At 37.3% G+C, this 23507-nt stretch overlaps 5 protein-coding genes, 1 non-coding gene and 1 pseudogene across 6 annotated transcripts; 5 read left to right on the forward strand and 2 right to left on the reverse strand.

Moving 5' to 3' along the window:
* The first annotated feature begins 64 nt into the window (after positions 1-64).
* LOC117619606 (late embryogenesis abundant protein 6-like) lies at positions 65-869 on the forward strand. The gene is made up of 2 exons (XM_034349598.1): positions 65-193; positions 446-869. Exons 1-2 carry the CDS (start codon positions 116-118, stop codon positions 689-691), a joined length of 324 nt encoding a protein of 107 aa, XP_034205489.1. The 5' UTR covers positions 65-115; the 3' UTR covers positions 692-869.
* A 554-nt stretch (positions 870-1423) lies between these two features.
* Positions 1424-1963, forward strand: LOC117618150 (SKP1-like protein 11). The gene has a single exon (XM_034347763.1). It carries the CDS (start codon positions 1424-1426, stop codon positions 1961-1963), a length of 540 nt encoding a protein of 179 aa, XP_034203654.1.
* A 906-nt stretch (positions 1964-2869) lies between these two features.
* Positions 2870-3497, forward strand: LOC117620005 (agamous-like MADS-box protein AGL80). The gene has a single exon (XM_034350088.1). It carries the CDS (start codon positions 2912-2914, stop codon positions 3389-3391), a length of 480 nt encoding a protein of 159 aa, XP_034205979.1. The 5' UTR covers positions 2870-2911; the 3' UTR covers positions 3392-3497.
* A 2112-nt stretch (positions 3498-5609) lies between these two features.
* Positions 5610-6574, forward strand: LOC117620393 (annotated as a pseudogene).
* A 1136-nt stretch (positions 6575-7710) lies between these two features.
* LOC117619538 (ent-kaurenoic acid oxidase 1-like) lies at positions 7711-10517 on the reverse strand. The gene is made up of 8 exons (XM_034349519.1): positions 10167-10517; positions 9293-9770; positions 8944-9210; positions 8654-8743; positions 8501-8579; positions 8276-8382; positions 8059-8180; positions 7711-7952 (listed from the first exon to the last, which is right to left on the reverse strand). Exons 1-8 carry the CDS (start codon positions 10427-10429, stop codon positions 7853-7855), a joined length of 1506 nt encoding a protein of 501 aa, XP_034205410.1. The 5' UTR covers positions 10430-10517; the 3' UTR covers positions 7711-7852.
* An 8653-nt stretch (positions 10518-19170) lies between these two features.
* Positions 19171-21486, forward strand: LOC117618152. Its single transcript, XM_034347764.1, has one exon. It carries the CDS (start codon positions 19171-19173, stop codon positions 21484-21486), a length of 2316 nt encoding a protein of 771 aa, XP_034203655.1.
* On the reverse strand, positions 19729-19835 carry LOC117620430. The gene has a single exon (XR_004584767.1). It is a non-coding gene; the product is annotated as a small nucleolar RNA R71 (small nucleolar RNA).
* Positions 21487-23507: the final 2021 nt, after the last annotated feature.

Here is a 23507-nt window from a genome sequence, read left to right on the forward strand (position 1 = left end):
CATTGCTAGATCGTTTAAACATCTCTATATATATGTTACATTTGAGCATTGTCCATTTGGAGCATTCTATAGTTGATTAAGTTTTTGTAAGGTTGTTGTTAAGAGAAAAGGCAAGATGCAGGCTGTGAAGGACAAGATAAATGAAATGGGCGCACTGCGCAAGGTCAAGGCCGAGGCCAGGGCCGAAGAGAAGGTATGTATCTTATAACACTCTACGCTAAGATAATGCACATGGATTATATTTCTGGGTTACATAACCAACTGCATCTTTACAAAATATGAAATGACTTATACGTATAGGTCTTAAAATATGTTCCACAACATGTAGTCAGTAAATGTCGCCCACATAAACTTAGCATATACGAATAAATAAATAAATAAATCTCTCTCTCTACATATTTTTTTATTAAATTATTTGTGGATTCTAATTGTATATGTATTATAGGCTGAGAAAGAAGTAGCCAAGGCGAGATCCGATGTAGCACATGAGGTGAGATTGGCTAAAGAGGCCGAGGCATCAATGTCAATGCATGTGGCGAAAGCTGGGGACATTGCTAGAGCTGGAGAAAAGTTTGCGCATGATCATCAAATGATAGCTCATGCGCCTCAAAATACTACTAACACAGCTCATCAGGCTCGTTCTTCGGACAAGACATCGGGAGGTCCCCCAACTTACAACCCAATGTCTTAATTTTTCCTTTTTTTGCAATCATTCATTCTCTATATATATGTATCTAAGTATTTGTAAGCTATTATTCATTCATATGCATGCGATTTGTATTGTTCGTCTATGTATGTTAATTTGTTTCTTATAGGAGTTAATTCGACTTCTCATTTAATTTTAGACAAAATCGTTCTATGTTGTGTAATATTGATGTTTAATGTTATGATATTTATATCTTTATTCTCATGTATTAATGTTTCCCTAAATGTGCTACTTATTTTTTTAAAAATATTTAAATTTTTTTATGTTAGAGTAGAGTTGTTAGGAAAATTGAGAAGCATAATGTATGAATGTAAAGAAGAAGAAGAAGGGAAAAAAAAAAGAAAAGGAAAATAAACTTTCGATTTCAGCCATCAACCAACTTTTCTTTTCATAATTCATCAAAAATTTGGCTGATATGGTTTCATAAAATCAGGCTGCATGAAAAAGGATATATAACAATAAACAACAAAGAAGGAAAAGGGAAAATAAAATAAAATAAAATAAAATTCCCTTTCCTTTTTGTTACCCAACTTTCCTTTTCTTAATATGAGAATGTTTCCCAATACGAGAAACCTTTTCCTACACGAACAAGGTGTTACAACGTCAAGTCTATCAACCTTTGAAACTCAAATCACTCAACCATTCCAAAGCCAGAAAAGAAAAACTCTCACAAGTTCTCAACTCAAAGTCTTAGTTAATATTACAAAGAGCAAATCAATGGCCTCCAATGAGATGAAGAAGATAACCTTGAAGAGTGATGACGGTGAGACCTTCGAGGTGGAGGAGGCTGTGGCCATGCAATCGCAGACCATCAAGCACATGGTGGAGGGTGATTGTGCCAACGGTGCGATACCTTTGCCAAATGTGACTAGTATCATCCTAGCGAAGGTGATCGAGTACTGCAAGAAGCACCATGAAGAGGATGTCAATGGCGAGAACAAAGTGGACATGAAGAACTGGGACACTGGGTTCATGAAGGTGGATCAGAGCACTCTGTTTGACCTAATCTTGGCTGCAAACTATCTGAAAATCAAGAGCCTGTTGGATTTGACCTGTCAGATTGTGGCAAACATGATCAATGGAAAGACACCTGAAGCGATCCGTGAGACCTTCAACATCAAGAATGACATTACGTCTAAGAAAGAAGAGGAAATTAGAAAGGAGAACCAGTGGCCATTCGAGGATGCAAAACCTCTTTCGTCAAATATTTTTATATCTAATGATACAAGAGTTATGTCTCCATGTTTTGTGTGTTAATAGCACAAAGTTTCTTTGTTCTTGATATAATTCTTAACAAATTACATCTCTTAAAAATTAAATTCAAATCGTAAACTTCATCATACTAATAGACAAAATTCGATGTAGCAATATGCAACTACCACATGCAAGGAAATCTTCGTCTCTCCAAATTGTTGCAATCAACACAAAGCGAATTATTTCATTTATTTTCCTTAAAAATTTTAGACGTGTAGAACTTGAATGCTACCTAAACAATAATGTAGGACTGGTATTTTCAAAAGTGAAATGATAAGGGCAAAAGTGTAAAACAGGTTACTAAAAATACAATTTGCCTAAAGTTAAAAATAGAAAGCAAATCAAGAACTTTCCTTCGTTGTAAAAGAGGTTGGGCCTAAGTGAGATTGGAAGGTCCATGGGCATGTCCATATATGGGTCCAATATTACAAATTACTTTTACCAAGAGACATGAAAGAACGCCAAAAACACGACTGGACAGTAAAATATCAGGACGAACAGAACATTTTCCTCATGCGTTGGACCAATGAACCTCAATACTACATACATAAGTGTCGGAGACAGACATGATCTTAGCCGAGTTGGTTAGAGTGGGTGTGGTCCTCGTTCTGCACTCTAAGTTTGAATTCCTCTTTTCGTAATTTAGATTAGATTTAAATAAAACTATCGCTTGTATTAAGAAAAAAAATTCCAATTGGACCAATGAACCTCAATACTAGCCAGATAATGTTTATACTATGCATAATGAATTCATGTGTCATAAATGAGTCATCCATAATTATTTCAACACCATAAATGCTCCAACCAACCCACATCTATCTGGCTTTACAATGAAAACATCGTCAACTATATATATACCTTGCTTTGCTTTTAGGAGAATGAAACTACAACAGAGCCACCTTAAAATCATCAAATCTCCCCATCTCTTCCCACAAGAATCAGTAGCTCTTCATGACAAGAAAGCAAATTGACCTTGCATACATAAAAAATGATGTTGCAAGAAAAACCACCTTCAAGAAAAGGAAGAGCGGACTGATGAAAAAGGTAAGTGAACTCAGTATTCTATGTGGAACTGATGCATGTGCAGTAATTTATGGTCAGCATCAAGCCAACCCTGATGTTAGTCCATGCCCTGATGGAGCCCTACGAACAATCACAAGGTTTAAGCAGATGTCCAAGATGGAAAGGAGTAGGAACATCCTGAATCAAGAAAGTTTTCTTAGGCAAACGATATTTAAAGCTGATGAGAAATTGAAGAAACAGATGAGTGACAACCAAGAGAAGGAAATGATGATTCAAGCCATTTACGGGAGCCTTCCAGCTGACTGGTTGCAAAAATTGAGTCATGTGGATTTGAATGACTTGTGGTTGTCAGTGGAGAAGAATATAGAGGCAATTGCAGAAATGATGACCTCACTGGAAAAACCATGATGACCATGAGGCTTTAAGAAATTGGATGTAATTACCCTCTTATTGAATTTCCAATGTGTTTGATTTGTATTGTTTTTCTTCTTCAATGCATCTTGAACTCAAAACATTCAAAAATCTTAACCGCTATCATGCCCTCTAAGTATGATGGACACTATTAGGCATTTCTTCCAATTAAAGAATGAACCCACTTTTCCTTGTATGCAATTAATTAAATACTTACATTTTTTCTTGCAAAGTTTCAGAAACTTATTAATTAGCCACTAGGTAATTTGGATTTAATGCTAGAAAACGATAAACCTCATAAATATGAGCTTTGGTTTAAACTCAATAGGAAGTTTATTATTGTGATAGATAATAACCCAAGTTCACTGAATCGGGATAAGTTCAATGACTAAACTATAACATATAATTTTACAATAATATAATTAAAAAACTTCAAAATTATACAAATTGCCACTCCTTCTAAGTTAATCACACAATTTAAGAGGAGGGCATCATTGAAATTTGGAAATGAAGAAATTGTCTTCAATAACCCCAACAGACTGGCTAGCTAGCTAGCTAGGAATTTAATTATCATTATTCACATTGATAAATAATATTTTATTATTCACATTGATAAATTGTCATTTTATTAATAAAATTACTTTCAATCAATCACTTGTCCTATTTTTGGGGCCAGACAGATTTGGAGAAAATAGTATAAACAATTAAATGTACATGTAAATTTTTTTATATTTACCCTAATAAATATGAACTTTAATCAACTCACTTTTCTAATGTGGATGTAAACATTTTATTTACCCTTTTCTAAGAACATATAGCTTTATCAAATTTCTATATATTATAGCATAGCAAAAAATATATAAATATAAATACTAAAATACTAAAGAATAAATTAGTATGCAGTTTGAAGGGTGTTGGTTGGAGCTCAATAATTAAAGTTAGCAAGTTCTTCCATAAAAAATCCACATAGGTTCGCAAATGACACATTTTCATGGAAAAATTTTCTACCTCCACTAAGATGCTCTAATCAAATCACCGAACTTAATATCTCAATTTCATGCATGGAAAACATATTAAGAAGAACTACTTATTTATTAATTTATGGTTTAATTAATCAAACCACAATAAGTATAGGAAGCACCTTCTGAAAAACATTTGAAATTTTGATTGGATTCTAATCAATTTGCTTCATTTTGCTAATTGTGGATTGAAGCCTACTACATCAAAGCTAAACTAAAATTTCCGATAAAATATAATTTTTCTTGTGAGAATGTGAAGGTGAAAATGTTCCACATTGGAAGTTAGAAAACTTTGTAAGGGCTTATAAAGTGTTGGTTACTCCCCCTCTTGCCAATTGATTTTGAGTTGAAACCTTAACTTCCAACACTTTTCACGTTGCAAAAAAGAAAATAAACATTGAATGAAGAAAAGGTGAAGTTCTTTTATTATTATTAATGTTGCAAAAACACAGGTGTTTTCGTTCTATGTGCATGCATGCTTAGAAAACATCTCCAATAGTAGTAACAAATTAAACACTTTAAATTAAAATTTGTTGATCCATGTGACCATTGGAGGACCCATGAATTTTTTAGCAACGGTGCAAGTTTCAAAGATTAAAAGCTTTATTTTTAAAAAGATGACAACCAAATATCCTTATAATTTAAACAATACTAGTGTCATTCATAAGTCATAGAAAACAAAATAGCACTACAATTAACCAACAATTGTTTCCAATGGAGTTTCATAACACCTTGTTTAAATAAGAAAAAAAACATATTACGAAAAAGGGGAAAAATAAGAAACGAACTGGCTTTTTATAACACCTTGTTTAAATAAGAAAGAAAACCATGTTAAAATCTCTGTTAATTCCCACAAAATGCAAGCCTAATAATATTTTCAACAAATGGGAGAATCAAAACTATTGTTGTTGGACTATATACATCAAGCATTAAATGATGATCCTGCAATCTTCCGACAAGTATATAGAATTTATCCAGATGTATTCCGGAAGTTATGCACAATTCTTAGAGAAAAAACACTTTTGGAGGACACAAGATTTATTTGTGTCGAAGAAATGCTTGCAGCGATCCTACAAGTAGTTGGCCAAAATACTTGATATTGTGTAATTCGTAATACCTTTGGCCAATCACAATTTGCTGCTAGTGAAAATTTCCACAAGATTTTGAAGGCCTTGAATTCAATTGAATTTGATTTGATGGCTAAACTAAGACCGATTGTGCCTGCTAAAATAAGGGAAAGCACAAGGTTTTACCCTTATTTCAAGGTATATATATATGTGATGATTACCTAATTATATTAATATTTTAATTATAATTATAATTGTCATTATAATTATATTTATTTTTAATCATATGGTTATCATTACATATGAATTATTGTAGGATTGCATCGGAGCTATTGATGGTACACATATTTCGGCAATGGTGAGGGGACGCGATGTAAGCAGCTAGTGTAATCGCCATGGAAAGATATCACAAAATGTATTAGCAGCTTGTAACTTTGATTTGGAATTCATGTACGTTATTAGCGGGTGGGAGGGTTCAGCTCATGATTCAAAGCTGCTAAGTGATGTCTTATCAAGGAGGATCGGACTTAAAGTGCCCCAAGATAAATACTTATTTTTTAAATGATAAACATATATATATATATATATTACATTTCATACTAAATTTATATGTATTGTATATATAATTAGGTAAATATTTCCTAGTGGATTGTGGATTTCCTAATCGACGTCAATTTTTAGCTTTATTTCGAGGTGTGAGATATCATCTCCAAGATTTTGCAGGTCATGGTAATGACCCTCAATATAAAAATGAATTGTTCAATCTTCGCCATACGTCCTTGAGGAATGTGATCGAGAGGATATTTGGCATTTTTAAATCTCGGTTCACAATTTTTAAGTCAACGCCTCCATTTCCATTTAAGACACAAGTAGAGCTTGTGTTAGCATGTGTAGCACTACATAACTTTCTTCGCAAAGAGTGTCATTCTGATGAATTTCCAATTGAACCAATAGACGAATCTTCATATTCAATATTACCAGTTAATGAAGAAGATAATTTTGAACCTATTGTTCAAACTCAAGAGCAGCAACGAGAAGATGCTAATGCATGGAGGGCTAGCATAGCTTTAGATATGTGGAGAAATGCTATTTAGGAGAACATGAAGCTACATCAAATTGGCTATTAAAAGATTGGAAAAATTGTATTAGCTTTTACTTTTCTTTATTAAAATTATCATTTCTTTGTTATCTTTTTCATTGACTCTTGTAACTTTGAACGTTTGCTTTTATTTATTGTTCTATTTCTTTGTTATCTTGAACCAATTGACTTTCATTGGCTTTTTATTTATGGTTCCATTCCATTTAACCAATTGACTTTCAAAACAATAGCTTGAACCAAGTGTTTGCAGCCTAATAACCTTATACCTATCATACAACCTTTTGGAAGGAAAAATTCCACCATCATTTGGAAAGCTTGGGAATTTGTAGAGGTTGTTCTTGGAGAATTCGTGCATCATTGAAGTAGACCGCCATTGCTCATCATCCGACTAAGTTGGTTGGTTAGCAACATAAAAGTAAAAAATCCAAGTGGTCCTTTCAAATCTTATAAATTCTTATGATATAAATCTTTTAAAATCCAAAAGTAAAAAATCATGATTATAAAAATCTTTTAAAAAAATCTTTTAAGTCATTACATTCCTAAATAGCCTTTTAACATCCACTGGACTTATCCATAAATAGTCTTTTAAAATCTCAATTGAATACACCCCCCTTAAACTGTCATTCAACTCAATATAAAATTTCACTCAACTACTCAAAATCATATATAATTTGAAAAAACTAATAAAATCATATAATCCAAAGCTTCACCATCTTATGAACTCTTAGATGGGTTGACAACCATACCCAAGTCATTGTTGCTAATGGTGAAAGATATCGATTCTGACACTGAGACATAAGGAAAAGCTGGGTAGTTCAAGAAGGGCGGGAGTGTGGGTGTTCAACTAATAGAAGGATGGGGATGGGATATATGAGATGAGTAGTTCCTGGTAGAGACGCAAGTTGAATTCATAAAGATCTATAGTTTCTAACATCTTGTCTTGTAATGAAAGTGATTACGAAGTTTAGGTACCTTTTTAATTTTTATAATATATATTTTTAATTAAAAACAAATACATCACTTATTTAAGCCGGGAATGGGGATAACAATATCATACCCGGCCCATCTCCGCGTTAGCGCCGGGAACCTGACCCTGTTAGTCAACCACATTTCCATTCCAGTCTGGTAATTGATGGGCAGATCTAAGTTCAAAACTTGCCAACAAAAACTTAGAACCTAAAAGCTAATATATAAGGCAGACACAAACTCTGGGTATCATAACCTTTGATATTAAGTACATTCTGTGTTTTCTTCTTCACTTCTCCTCTCTTGTCTATGCAGATCCAATTTTCTTGATTCTTGCCAAGCAATTGTCTTTTGGCCTAGTGTGTGGCAAGTACATCAATGGGCCGTCCGGATTAGTACGTTCCATCCTGCAGCACCAAATTACAGAAACATTAGAAGAACATATATACAAAAATAAATAAATAAATAAATTGTAATTTTAGAGTCATGGAATTTGGTTGCAAGATGACTCACTTATAGTTAAGGAGGAAATGGTGAAGGAAGATAGCGATTTCCAGCTTAGCAAGATCATTTCCGGGGCACAGCCGGCTTCCAGCTCCAAAGGGAAGAAAAGTTAAGGGTTTGGGTGTGTAGTTCTGAGCCAGCAGAGAGCAGTTAAACAAGTCAGATCCAAGATATAAATTACTGTTTGCCATAATTATCAGTACATCAAAAGTGCTTTTGAACTTACATCCCATCGATCAGGGTTGAATTCCAATGGATTTGGATATATTTCAGAATCATAGTGAATGCTCCTGAACCAGACCAAAACTTTCCAGCCCTTAGGAACGCTATAACCTGAAATCAAAGCCATTAAGTAAATTTTTTAAGGTGGTTCCACATCAAAACAGATAAATTGAACAAATATACAAATTCTGTTTCCTCTAAAGCAAAACATTTAGAACCATGCACTCACCGTTTATATTGACATCTTTCTTTGCCTCTCGAAAAACGGTAAGGGAGAATGTTACGACACGAAGAGTTTCATCAATCACCTATGGAGTTTAAAAGTGTTAGCTGGAATATGATGGCATGGGCTGAAAAAATGGAAGTGAAGTCACTTATGTACCTGGGAAAGATACTCCATTTCGCGATATTCCTTGAACGTCATGCCCTTCTGTGTTGGTGGCCTCCTTTTTACAATCTCTTCTTGCTCTGCCTGCATTGACCAAACATTTTAGCAAATCAGAATTCATTAGAGGACTAAATCGGAGTGGAATGAGTATGGACTCAAAGTGAAGGCTAGAAATTACTATGTATGATGAATTGTCACATTGCACCAGTAAATAAGTTCCCAATATTAAAAATAAATTTGACAAAATAAAAGAACTTGATCCAAAACTACGAAAATTCATGTACCTTAGCTTTCTGGAAAAATTTTGGGTGTTTTTGTAGGAAAACGGCGGCCCACATCATTGTATGGCCAGAAGATTCATGGCCCGCATTCAAGTACATTAACAGAACATCTATAATTTCCGCATCTGTAAGTTTTCTTCCATCGTCATCAACAACATCTAGCAGAGCATCCATCATATCTTTCTTCTTTGCCACGTAGTTTCCGGCCTTCCTTTGAGCTCTGCGGTCGTCCACAATGGATTGAAATGCAGAGACAAGATTTTTCCGAGCCTAAAATGAAAATGACTCGGTTAGATGCTAAAACAAAATGCAAACACTAATGTCCATGTTACGAAAACAATAATTCCCTCACCTTAAGTGCTTTATGGTATGCAAATCCCGGAAGATTGATTGCCATGGCTCTAACTCCATAGTTAAGAATTGTATATTCCCTCTCCAGAGCCTCCATGACTGGCTCGCTCTCTGAGCTCAGAAAGATGTACATGATAATCCTGAAAGTAAGCTTTCTGAGTTGAGTTAAGAACTCTATTTCTCCCATTTTGGACCATTTCTCCAAAGATGATATGACCCTCTCTTCGATATACGTCGTGTACACGGACAATGCTTCATAACCATTGACTGGAGCTGCTGTTAGCTTTCGTAGACGTTTGTGTTCTTCAAAAGATATACTAGTGAATGAGTTCTTTCCAATTAGTTCCTCTGTGGAAATAGGCCACCCGGGTTTAAATGCATCATCATCTGTCAAAACTTTTTTACTTGCTTCAGGCGTTGTAACGATGATACTTGGGCTCCCAAACATGAAGGTTTTGTAGATTCCAGTACGACCAAACCTGCATTGTTCATTGATAAGGCAATCTTGTTAGATGTGTGCGAGTGTTTGTTTCACTTTTAACTCGAAGTGACCAAAAGTGGAGAGCATAAAGAAACTCTTCCATTCACATTATCAAAAACATTGGTATAACTGCCAACGGGGTAGTTCAGTAAAAAAGAGCATTGTCCTGTAGATTAGAGGTCTTAAGTTCGAATTCTCATGACATTATTATATTACCATATCAAAATTCCCTCAACATTTTATTTTGTAAAAGAATTGAGGGTAATGGTTACTAGAATATCGACAATGTACTAGTTACTGTAAATTGATATCCGGTACCAGATAATTCATCTGGCTTAGAGAAAGTAAAGAAAATAAATAGAATTGTAGACGAGAGAGAGAGAGGGGTGTGAACCTGGAAACCATGGAGTTGAGGAAGGCTTCAGGGTTGGAGGACTTGAAAGCTTTGAGAAAAGACCACATGTTGCCAATGAAAGGCCAGCCCAAGTCACCAGGAGGGAGAGAGTGCTTCTTTTCACCCAGCGGAGTTTCATAGTACCAGGAATTTGCATTCTGCAGAAGCCATTTGAGGGCCACAAGAGCACCAAGGCTGCACAAAAGGACCATCCACATGGAGGAACCAAGCTCCCTTCCAACTCCCACAACCAAACCCAACATGATTGTATACCAAACTCTGCTCTTTTACTTTGTGATCACTATACCCAGAGAAAGAGAGAAAACAGTTGCACACTCAGAGAGAAGAAGCTCACAGTCTACTTGTGCTTCTCTACGTGTTTGCACCCTCTTATATATAAATACTCTTGGGCATATAGCCTTGAATGCAAATTCCTGGAAATATTAGTTGTTTGACCAAACCCAAAAAAAAGTTCGTGTTGTGATTTATGGAGAAAATAAAAATAAAAACAAAATAAAGGATATGTGAATTGGAAAATAATTACATGGCGTATATGGTTGGCTTTACTCTTTATCTATATTTGGTTTTGTCGTGTGGTAAATGGTTTCAATTCTTTTTATGTGTACCACTATTTTTCTTTTTTTCTTTTTTTGTTTGTGTGGCTTGTTTTATCATCTTAATGCCATATAAAGTAGGTTCAAATTGGGTGATCGGCATTTTTGGTAAAGATCCTTTTATGGAAGAAAATAAATACAATGTATATAGATTATGAAAAGAAATAGTGTAATGTACATAAAATCGAATATGAGTTTATCATAAATTTGAAATGACTAAATACAACTATAACAACAATACTTTTCCATTTCCAACATGAAAAAAAAGCAATAAGGATAAACAATAATGCATAGGGAGATATGGTAAATCATATACATGGTAATTATTCAAGATTGAAAATATTGTGAGGGTTCAATGTTTCTTTTGTACAAAGGACTACTAGTGTAACACATGCATTGAACATTTTGAATGTGTTGGTAAAAGTGATTTATCATTGGTACGATATATCGGTACCTAACACTTGCTATTAGTTATATGAAGTGTAAAATTAGTCAGTATTACACAATTTATTATTATTTTTATATCATTTTTATTTCGTTAATTTTTGTATATTTAATTTGCATCGATCACATCTTCTCTGATTTGATATAGTCATTATTCTACTAAAGTAATGTGTTTTCTTCTGCGGTCCATTTTAATGAGGCGGTTCGAAAGTATTAGGGAAGAAAAAAAGTTGGGTATTTCTTATTCGAGTTAAATGTTGAAAAAGTTAAATATTTTCTTTCTAATATTGAAAGATGTCTTATGTTTAAATTCCACCACTTCATTGATTTAAAAAAAAAATAAATAATTTCAAAACATAAGTATTTAGAAAACTAAGATTTATATTTTTAGATTTTGTAAAAATCCCTTTATTTACGATGATTAATCACGGCAGAATTTAAAGACGGAATTTATTTGATAAATTTATTTGTATGAATTCCCTACAACATGGGTGGCTGTGATGAGACAAGCATTTGCGTGAGGGTGGAGGCAATCGTCGTGGTGGGAATGATGGTACATAGGAGTTATGGTGGTATGATAGCCTATTCTAGTTCTTGCACTAGAAGAGCATCATTTGTAGAACTACTTTGAGATCAAGGATGGTCCCAGATTCCCTTTTTTATTTCTCTCTCTTTTTTGCCAAAGTTGGGAATGGGGAGGAGACAAATTCACACACCAAGACCACTTGGGAGCACACCAAAGACTAGGCCAATCCAACTAAGACTCTAGTGGTCCCAATTTCATAATGTTTTGAAAATTCTCTGAATTTTCATACATTCTTTTTGTGATCAAGAAGTTTTTTATTTATTTATCAAAGACATCGAAAGTAACATTCCCCTGAGGTCAACAAACTAACATATTAAAAACAAGGTCAAAAGTCACTTTTAGTCCCTATAGTTTGACACTTCAACTATTTTTGACCATGTGGTTTCAATTCCATCAATTTTGCCATTGTAGTTTCGTATTTGTAGCAATTTAATGACAAGTTAGCATTCTTGTCAATTTCTTTGGAGGTGCAAGGGGCAATTTCATCAACTCAAAACTCTTGAGCATAAAAGCTTGTCTAAAACTCTCCCCATTTCATATTAGGGCTTGAAATTGGCCATTTAGGTTTAGGTTTCTTAAAAAATTGAGATTAGTGATTGAATTAGGGTAACTTTTAAATTATTATTATTATATATATAATTAAAAATAAATACAATACTTATCGGGCCGGGTTCAGGAATACCATCCCTGGCCCATATCTGATCGGGTATTTTAAAATCAGGGATCCGCGTACCTGCCCCCGTTTCCCCCCAGAAAATTCCCCCTGTTAAGGCTAGGGACCAGACGGGAATTGTTGCCATCCCTACCGTCAGAGAATGGTATCCCAATCCCAGCCTGAATCCCCTGTTTTTTAAAATTACTTATATAAAAAAGTTATCCATATGATAACACTTGAATTTTACTTTAAACTATCATTCAACTCAATTACATTCAATTGAAGTATAAAATTTCACTCAACTACCCAAAATCATCTCAATTTAATTTGAACAAACTAATAAAATTATTTTTGAGACCCAAAAAATCCAAGGCTAGGCCCAAATATATTCCCGGTCCAATGCGATGCCTTACCGAGAAGGAACCCGATTTGGGCACGCGAAAGTTCGTCATACGCGCTTGCACACATGCCACGCCAAGCAAATAAGCAACACGCCACGCTACAAGCTTAAGTGAGCCTAAGCCACGCAAATACTTGGGGCTTGCTGAGCGAGTTGTGGTATGACTGGTTACGAGTATTTACAAGGCCCATTGATGGTCCAATGAGTGGAAGTTTTGGGCTACTTGGGAGCTTCAAAACTCAAGCCCATTCCTTCAGCCCAAACATATGGGTGAGCATGAGAGAAAACCTAGTAGCTCAACACCTTAAGAAAACCTAATAGCCCATAACATGTGAGGAAATCCCACATTAACCAAAGCTTCTAGCAGCTTGACAAGACGTTGGAAATGGAGTATCAATGACCCAATACTGTGAACAAAGCCCAGCCCAACGCCTTGTAAAAATCTAGCATCGTATTCCACCCTTGTCAAAGCTCCATAACAGTCAACGAGAAGCCATTGCAGGAACTAAAGGAAATCCGTATGTGTAGAAGGAGTACCCATTAGACAAATGACTCTATCCATTCTCTTTTTTCCTCTGCGAGCTCTAATTTGAAAACCAAGGAGGAAAGCAGGTGGCTCTTCACCCCCATGGGGAGGTCCAACAGCACAAAACCTTGGAACCCCAAAGAGCCTGTGACCCATGCACTCTGATTAAAGAAATTTCACCAAAAAGGAGTGAATGGAAAGAAGCAAAGGAAAAGTGGGGATGAAGGATCGATAGAATTAGGATTCTAAGTGCCTATAAAATGAGCCACTTTCTACCCATAAAAAACAACTCACCTTGGTTGCTGCAAGCCTCCCACCAACCATGACAACAGATCGAAGGCAAGCATCCCCTTTGGAACCCTTCAATTTCATGCTTTGTTCTTCCATCTTCTTCCTCTCTTTCTGATCGAAGGCAAGCAACCATATCTAGAGAGAGCAAGCATCACCTCTCATCTCTGGAACCCTTCGATTTCAAGCCTTGTTCTTCGATTTCAAGCTGTTGGAAAATTGCTCAAACTACCCACTTCTCGTCTCTCTCTCTCTCTCTCTCTCTCTCTCTCTCTCTCTTTTCAACAAATCCCATTAAAATCCCTTCCCTCTTGCTTTAAACCTCTGTTCCTCATAGGAAACCCAAGCCTTCTCTCTCTCATGCTAAACTCATGAATACTCAGCTCCCATGCCACAAGCTTCTCATGTCAAGCCAAGAATTTATCTGTAAGCAACTGTTGGTTTCATTAGTGAAAAAGACCAAGGTGTTTCCTAAGGCTCAGCTACCCTTTTGAAACACTCTTGGGGCCTGATTCTTGAACTTATACACAATGGGCAAATCCAGCCATTTGCTCTTTACAGTAGCCCAAGCCCATTTGTAGCTGCCGAAAGAAAAAACCCCTGCATAAATTGGCGACTCCGCTGGGGATTAGGCCGCTATCTTCACCAATACCTCCAATCAGAAGCAATAAACCAGAGAAAATAAAAAAATAAGAACATTCTCTCTTTCTTTCTTTTTTTCCTTTTGTTGGCTATCTACTTTGCAGAACAAGCATAACATGGGTTACTGACATGTGCCTTTTGCTTGTGTCTTAGATCTCTATTCTCAAGCAAAACCAGGCCTTGTACCAAGGCTGGGGGCTTAGGCAAATCCATCATTCATGCCATTGAAGCGAACTACACATGCAAACTCCAAAATACTTGGGGGCTTTATGCCAAGCAAATCTGTTTTATATTTTAAAATAAAATTAAAAAAAAAAAAGAAAAAAAGAAGGAGTCAAGCATAGGCACCTCAAAGTTTCTCATGCTAAACCAAGCTATACCTCAGTTCCAAGAGCTGTGTGAACATTATTCACATCCTCATAGCAATTCCAAGCTATATGATTCCAAGCCAAGTTACATTATTCTAGCTCATACTCTACAAGCAAAGAATTTATGGCACTTGACTTATTTCAAATCTTCTTAGCCCCTGCCCTATTTCAAACATCATGCTAGTGTATATGCTCCTTAACCCCCAAAGCTCAAGTTATACTTGCAACAATACCATACAACATCAAGTTCTCATGAAAATATTGCACAAGATCATCCTCTAGCAATGCCCGGGTCAGCACTCAATGCCAAAAGAAAGGACATGCTAAATTTTCAAACAAAAGCAACATGCCAACCATTCTAGCTTAAACATCCCACATTTGGAAAAATCACTAGAAATCAAGCTTACAACCAACAAATCCCAAACTTTTCAGATTAGAACTAGACATACCAAGCCTCATTTTTTCAAAATTTTGTTGAATTTAGAGCTAGGGAAGCATGTCAAATAGATTCCTGAAACAGCCCATGCAGCAAGAACTGCACAGCTCCAGCAGCTTAACCCTTACTTTGAAATTCCACCGAAAATTCATTTTTGCTTCAAGTGATGCAAGACCAATTCCAACATAACCACTGAGAAGTCTATTTTCATGTCTCAAAAGCTCTGACTCAGATTCGAAAAGAAACATTTCAAAAGTTCAAAAAACACCCAGCAAGCTACTTTGAGATATTTTGACAAACACTTAGCATGCATTACCCAAGTGAGCTTGTATGACTCTTGTTTATCACCAAGCTAGAATCCTAAACGAGAAGTTCAACCTCAAAATTTGATTTATAGTTCATAAATGCTGGGACATACATAGGAACTCAAGCGTTCACGCATAGAAAACAAGCATGCAACAAAGGCATCAACATCAACTCATGAGCATGCTTCAGAAAAAATGGAGGCAGAGAGCACTACAATGGTTGGATGATCTTCAATTTTGGATATGTTATAAACAACATAATTTCGAGCAAATTTTGTGAGGTAAGTGTAATAACCCAAAACAAAATATCTAAAAAGTAGGATTAATTTATTTTACCAAAAAGACGATTTTGCCCTAGCATTATTTAATATGGAAAAATGTGACTTTTTGATCGAGAAGGAATTTGATAATTTCTCTTGCGCCATTACGTAGAGTACGGCGAAACGAGTTCATAGACACGTAGTGGGCCCGAATCGGAGTTGTAACGAAAGAGTTATGGTCAAAAGAGTCTCAGTGGCATAACCGTAAATATTTCGAAGTTATATCTATAAAAACCCAGCCAGCCTCTCTCTCTCACGCGAAAACGGGCCGCCGCCTTCCAAAGCTTGCTGGCGCCGCCTCAGGGCACCACCGGCCACGGGACCGGTGGCGTTAGAATCGCCATCGAGTCCCCTACATTTCCCAACCGATCTCCCGTCCGCCGACGACCTGTGCTGGCCGAAAACTGCGAAAGAACGACGGGAACTCACCGAAACTCACCGAAACTTCAAGGCTCCGATCTTCCTCCTCCGGCCACCATTTCCGTCGACCCAGGTATGGATCTTGAACCTCTCGAGCTGTTCTATCTGCTTGTTGGGTCGGATTAGATCGATTTGTAGTGTAGCCATCGGATTTTTGAGCTTGAAGTTTCAGCTAATTTTTGGCCTCTGTTTTCGGCCACTTCCAGTCACTTTTTGGGGTAGGTCCAAGAACAAAAGTGGCTCCAAATATGGTGTTTTACCTAGCGTAGGAGTTTGGAGCCGTGGTTTGAAGTTTTTCCGGCGAGCCAAAATTGCCTTGGACACCCAAACTGCCCGCGCGTGTGGCGGTGCGTGGGTGAGGGTAGTGAAGTGACTCTGTATAGTTTTACGATCCTCGTGTTGTCACGAACGTGTAGGATTTTGCGGATCTCGATTTGGAGTCCGTTTGAGCCCCGAACGGATTTTTCACATTGCGCGATCCCTGGGTGCAGTGTCATCGAACCGTTGGATCGCACCCAAATTCAGATATGTCGTTCTACATGATTTCAGGATCGTGTAGGATTGAACGGATTGCGAATCGGAGTTCCGGATACTCCGAAATCGCGAAGCCTGGGGCTAGGGTTTGGATTTTAAGCGATAACGCGATTTTGACTAATCCGACTGTCCGTTTCGGACCAAATTCGCGAAACATGGTTCTTTCTCATATTGGCCATTGGTAATCGTGGACCCCACGGGGTCCTGGATCAGCCGGTCTGGCGGTTTATCGCTTAGTAAAACTTCGAGTCTTTCAAGGTTGTTCTCATTGTCTGAAAAGCTAAAGTGGGCATAGGAGTGACTTGAAAATGAGTACACGCATTTCTAGGAGCCGGGGGCAGGGTGTTTAATTTAATTCTTCTATTGAGCAGTTTAATTAATTTAATCTTTATGGATAATCAAGAACCAGAGGCCCGACAGAACCACAGGAGGGACTGATAAGGTCATAATTTCACACATTTGCAGGCCTTCTTTGCTTAGTAATTTTGTTTAGCTTCTCTTTATTTTGAGTCTCTTACCTATATTTGTGTGTTTTGTAGGTTAAGACAGCAAGGGGATGACATTTGATACGATTATGCATGTTAAGGGCTAAGTGGCACAAGAGGAATATGAGCTTAAAGACAAAGCCAATTTTAGCCACACTCCTTGTCAGTCCAGTTTCGTAGGTCATTTTGCAGGCCTCATTTCAGCAACTTACACAGGTTGGATGAGGAGACATCCTTGATAGAGGTTGTTCCAATGGGTGTCTATTATAACATATCCCAATTTCAGCCCAATTGGATAAATCTGGAGCCCTCAGCACGTCAATGACTTAATCAAGTTCACAGAAATGTCATGTTGGCTGCCATTACATTTAATGTGGCTACATTCCTAGAGCCATGTGCTAGACATGGGCAGCCACACATGGGAGTCAAATCAGCTCAGGAACTCAGAAGGATGAACAAAAGTCAAGTTTTCCATAAAGAAACCATGCCAAAGCATGTATATGGCAGCTAGAGCAGTTGGCAAGTATGTCAGCTGGAGCAGTTGGCAAGTATGGGCAGCTGGAGCAGTTGGGAGCAGCTAAGACAGGTGTGCTTCACCAGCCAAAGGGGAGGACGAAATTGCACTCTATAAATAGAGAGCTGCACACTCATTCAAGGGGGTCAGACACACACATTCACTTCATCCATTACTCTCATACACACATTCAGATTCACCAAAAGAGAGAGGAGAGCTTGGAGCTGTCAAGGGAGCTTGGAGCTGTCCTGGGAACTTCCTTGCTGCCATCATCTAGTTCTTCTCCTCTCTTTATCCTATCTATGTATTTCTTATTTTCTGTATTCATAGTTATGTCTAACTAATCCATTTAGTTAGGGCTTAGGATGAAGCCCTAGTCATGAATATTCAATGTTATGGATGATTTTATAGTTAATTGATTTCCTTGCTTTTGTTATCAAGTTGTTAATCTCCAGTTTATTATGTGCTTGATGTATGTTTTCTTGGAGTAGCTAACTAGGATTTTATGCATCTAGCACAGGTTGGGAAGGGGTTTAGATTCACCAATTCTACTCTCCTTTCACAAGCAACACATGAATAGCCTAAGAATCATTCAAGGGGTTAATAACCATAGGTTGACTAGGACAGATACCATGTTCTAGGACTTGTGTGATTATCATATTCTCAAGGAGCTTAATGACTCTTATATGCTTTATTCTAAGTAGATACCATGCTTAGGTTGCATATTAGAGATCAGGTGTTGTGTAGATACCATGCATAATCACATGCCTTAGGAGAATCATGCATCCTGCACCTAGATACCATAGGCTTGTATGCGATAATCTATTGTTGATGAAGCTTGAGTCAATTTCTATGCATTCATAACTTGGATAGGAAAACTAGTGGTGGATTCCAAGGCTCTAACACCTCTCAATCATTGTTTCACAACTTGTTGATTGCTGCTAGTGTTTACTTTCGAGCACTTTCATTTCACTTTCTTCTTTTCGTTTCAACAACAAAACCCCCCATTTCGAGTGCGTGTGTGGTGCTAGGATTCTGTCCTAGACCTTGAGTAATTAGCAAGAGGCATTGTTGAATTCGACCTTGCCTTTAGCTAGTTAGTCAGTTTCTTTGTTTTATTTTTTTTTTTCTAGCATTCTAAGTAATTTAACTTGGAACCAAGTTACCATTCTCCGTGGGATCGACCTCGTATTTACATAAGCTATACTATAAATGGTTCGTGCACTTGCGAGAATTAAAGTTGCTGTTTTTAATAACTCATTTTAGTTGTTAAGAATTGGCTCAACAAGTTTTTTGGCGCCGTTGCCGGGGATTTGGTAACGATGGTGCTATAGTTAGATTACTTTGATTGTTTTGTTTTTGTTTGTTTCATTTGTTTCTTTTCGTTGGTTTTTCTTTTAGTATTCAGTTTTAGTATTTAGTTTTTATCTCCATTGAAAGCACTGAATTGACTTCCTTGGTGTGTGCATGTCCGAATCTGACCAGGAGCAAAGTTCTCCTGAGCCACTTTCACCAAGAACTGCTGCTGTACGTGCTGGTTTGAGGAGGAATTATAGTTCTTCAAGCGTTGAATCTAAAAGTTACGAATCTGAAGGTTCAAGCAACATGGCAGAGATTCCAAACAACAACAATGATGAAGGAGGTGGTGCGCTTGTTGTCCAACCAAGAAAACCCCTGCGTGAGTTTTCCATTCCCAAAGTCACCGATCAACCTTCGTGCATTGTCTATCCTCAACTCACAGTTGACAGGTTTGAGCTTAAAAGTGGTATGATTCATCTTCTTCCAACTTATTATGGTAATACCACTGAGGATCCTTATATGCATATTAAGCAATTCTTTGAAATATGTGCTACGATCAAAATTCAAAACCTTGATGATGAGCAAATTAAGATGAGGCTATTCCCATTCAGTTTAAAAGATAAAGCTAAGTCTTGGTTATACTCTTTGCCTAATGCTTCAATTCATACTTGGGAAGAGCTTTCTAATAAGTTTTTGCAGAAATTCTTTCCGGCTAAAAAGACTAACAAGATTAGAAAGGAAATTCTTGGTTTCACACAAAAGGAAGGAGAAGCTTTTCATGAATGTTGGGAGAGGTACAAGGAGATGATAAGTTCTTGCCCACACCACAACATAGAGAGTTGGATGCAAATGCAATCTTTCTATGAAGGTTTGCTAGATTCCGAAAGGATGATGGTAGATGCAACAAGTGGAGAAGGACTGATGAACAAAACAGCAGATGAAGCTTTTACTCTCTTTGAATCCTTGAGTGCTAACTCTCAACAATGGAGCCACAATAAAGGAAGAGGAGCTCCTATGAAAGCTGTGGTCTCTGAGGTAAGTAATAATAATGAGATTGCTGCAAAACTTGATGTTATGTGTTCTTTGCTTCAACAGGCAGTGGCTGGCCCTCTAGGAAACAAAGTGGAAGTTCAAGACCAATCTTTTGCGGAGCACATGCTAGAACAAGCAAATGCCCTTCAAGCAAGGAATCCTCAAAATGATCCTTATTCAAACACGTACAATCCGGGGTGGAGAAATCATCCTAATTTCAGGTGGAGCAACAATTCAAATGTGCAACAATCTCAAGGACCTCCCCCAGGATTCCAAACACAACAAAGGCAATTCCAACAAGCTCCCCAACAAGTGCAAGAGCAAAGGGGTGATCAAATGGGAGAATTGCAAGACATGTTCAAGAAGTTCATGGGGCAACAAATGCAAACCAATCAGAACCTTCAAAATGCAGTGAACAAGCTAGAAGTGCAAGTTGGGCAGATTGCATCCTCCTTGAGCAATAGAGCATCTGGAACTTTTCCAAGTCAAACAGAGGTGAATCCAAGGCATCATGAGCAAGTTAAAGCAGTGCACATCTTGAGAAGTGGTAAACAAGTTGATAATAAGGTTGGAGATGCCAATGAAGAGCAAGAAGATGGAGAAAACGTGGAGATCATTCAGCCACCACATGGGCAGCCCACAGCTTCCAACAAACAGTCCATCAATGCTCCTGGAATGAGCACAGGCCCTAAGGTATCATCTAATGCTAATCAAGTTCCAATTTCAACTAATGCTTTTAGGCCTATTGCACCCTTTCCCAGCAGGTTATCAAAGTCAAAGAAAGATCAAGGCTTGGATGAGATAATGGAAACATTCAAGAAGGTGCAAATCAACATCCCATTGCTCAATGCTATTGCTCAGATTCCAAAGTATGCAAAATTTTTGAAGGATCTATGCACTAACAAGAGGAGATTCAAAGAGCATGAACAAGTTGCATTGAGTGAAGAGGTAAGGGCAGTCTTACAAAGAAAGCTACCTCCAAAGCTAAAGGATCCAGGTTCGTTTTCTATACCTTGCATTGTTGGTGATTTCAAGATTCCAAAAGCTTTGCTTGATCGCGGTGCATCCATTAACCTTATGCCATATCATGTTTATGAGAAACTTAACCTTGGTGAGTTGCAAGCCACAACTGTGAGCATTCAATTGGCAGATAGAACTATTCGGTACCCCAAGGGCATTCTAGAAGGCGTTTTGGTGAACGTAGAAGGTTTAATCTTGCCAGCTGATTTCTTAGTCTTGGAGATGGAAGAAGCACCAATTCTTGACAATGAATTGCCCCTTATCTTTGGCCGACCCTTCATGGCTACTGCTAAGACCAAGATTGATGTAGAGCAAGGCACTCTCACCATGACCGTTAATGGAGAAACTGTTGCCTTCAAAGTGTTTGATGCCCTGAAGCCAAATGTTGTACAAGATTGTTTTCAAATTGAAGTATTTGGTAATCCAGGGTAAGAGAGATTTGATGGCCTTCCTTATTCAGTAGAATCATGCTTGCTGAAAAAAGGAGACAAGGAGGAGCAGGGGGCAGCCCACATGTTCAATGCTCCAATTCCCACACACAAGAAGGGGCTGCCCAAATTTGGAGATGTTAATATTCCAATCATTCCTACAATTCATTGTGATTCTATTCATAAACAGAAAAGGAAAAGAAAAGCAGCAAGGAAGCAATGGAAAAGGAAAACAAGCTTGGTGAACTCTCTTGCATTGCATGAGGTGTCGATTGAGCCCAAACCCCCCCATTCACTATAGAAAGTTGGATGTCTGGCTGAAGACATGAAACTTAGCGCTTCTTGGGAGGCAACCCAAGGTGACGAGGAGAAGATAGAACGTGCGAGGAAGCTTGCTTGCGTCCTAATCGCTTCAAAGGGGAGTTTTTCTAAACTCTAACCTTTGGTTATGTCTTTCCCTTGTCTTCTTTCCTTTCATTTATGAGGCATTGCTTTTTCTTACACTCTAAACATTGAGGACAATGTTTCATTTAAGTTTGGGGGAAGGATTTAGTTATGTTGTTTCAAATTGTCAAATTTTAAAATTTTGAGTGTGTCTAATGGCCAAAAACGCAGGATTTTGTGTCTTGTTTTGTTATCCTTCCAAACACCTATGATAAGGCTTGGATCTAATACTAATATGGTTTCTCAGAAATTGATAGTCATTGTTTAAGGACTTTGGGTGGTTCTGAGTTAACTCTGTCTTGCATGCCATCCTTGCACTTATTGAGCACTTTGCCAAGTTAGTCCAATTTCTTGCTACTTGGAGATGTTATGCAAATCTACTTATCTCATGATCTTGGTTTCGTACTCTAGAACTTATTTGAATATCTCTTGAGACGTTTTGTTGCCATACAATGCTTAGGAGGTGATTTAGGCCATGTTTGAACCGTTTGAGCTTTTCTAACCATTTGAGCCTACGTTAATCCTCTCTTTGTGTAAACCATTCCTACCATAATGAACCTCTGTGTTCTTATTCTTCCTTATTCTTTGAGCAATTAAAGTTATCTTCAAAAGAGAGTTATAAAGAATGCAAGGTTTTTGGAGCAAAAGTGAATCATTAGTGCCATAACCCAAGTGTTGAAAAGAAATAAGTTTGGGGGGTATTGGTAACTAATCAAAAGAGGTAATGAAGTGTGACCAATGTAGTCACGGCCCTAGGGTGTTATAAAAGAGAAGATCATGGTGATCTAGGGTAAAGATCCACAAAATTAGGCCAAATACACAGATATGAAGGTGCTGAAATTATTTTGAAAATATGCTCATGTATGTGTTCCTTGCTTGTTACAAAGTTCAGTAATCTCTCATGCTCTTACCTATGCTTTAGTTGTGCTCAAGATGTTGTTATATATCCATATCCCTTCTTTCATTCAACCACTACCCTAAACCTCATTACTACCCTTGTAAAGTCCTTTTGATCCTTGGTATTGTATGGTATTACTGTGGAGAGCTGATTTGATAATGAGCTTATGGGGTTCGGAATTCTTGATTTTGTTCTAAGTGTGTGTGCATGTACTTATCTGAGTTGCAGGTGTTGTACTAATTTGGAATTCACACACTACACTTAAGGATGTCATTGTGAGCTTTGGTTACCCTTGAATCATGTGTGGAACTTAGATTGTGATTGTTGTGTTTCTTTGGAACCATATACGTTGGTGATTCTTTGAGGATATTGTTTGGAAGGCTAGTTGCTTATTTCCTGTTTCCTAAGTTGTAGTTTTATTTTGTTTTGCTCGAGGACTAGCAAAATCTAAGTTTGGGGGTATTTGATAAGGTCATAATTTCACACATTTGCATGCCTTCTTTTCTTAGTAATTTTGTTTAGCTTCTCTTTATTTTGAGTCTCTTACTTATGTTTGTGTGTTTTGTAGGTTAAGACAGCAAGGGGATGACATTTGACACACTTCATGCATGTTAATGGCTGTGTGGCATAAGAGGAATATGGGCTTAAAAACAAAACCAATTTGAGCCACAGTCCAGTTTCGT

The sequence above is a fragment of the Prunus dulcis genome, chromosome 2, assembly GCF_902201215.1.
Source record: "Prunus dulcis chromosome 2, ALMONDv2, whole genome shotgun sequence".
Classification (NCBI taxonomy): domain Eukaryota; kingdom Viridiplantae; phylum Streptophyta; class Magnoliopsida; order Rosales; family Rosaceae; genus Prunus; species Prunus dulcis.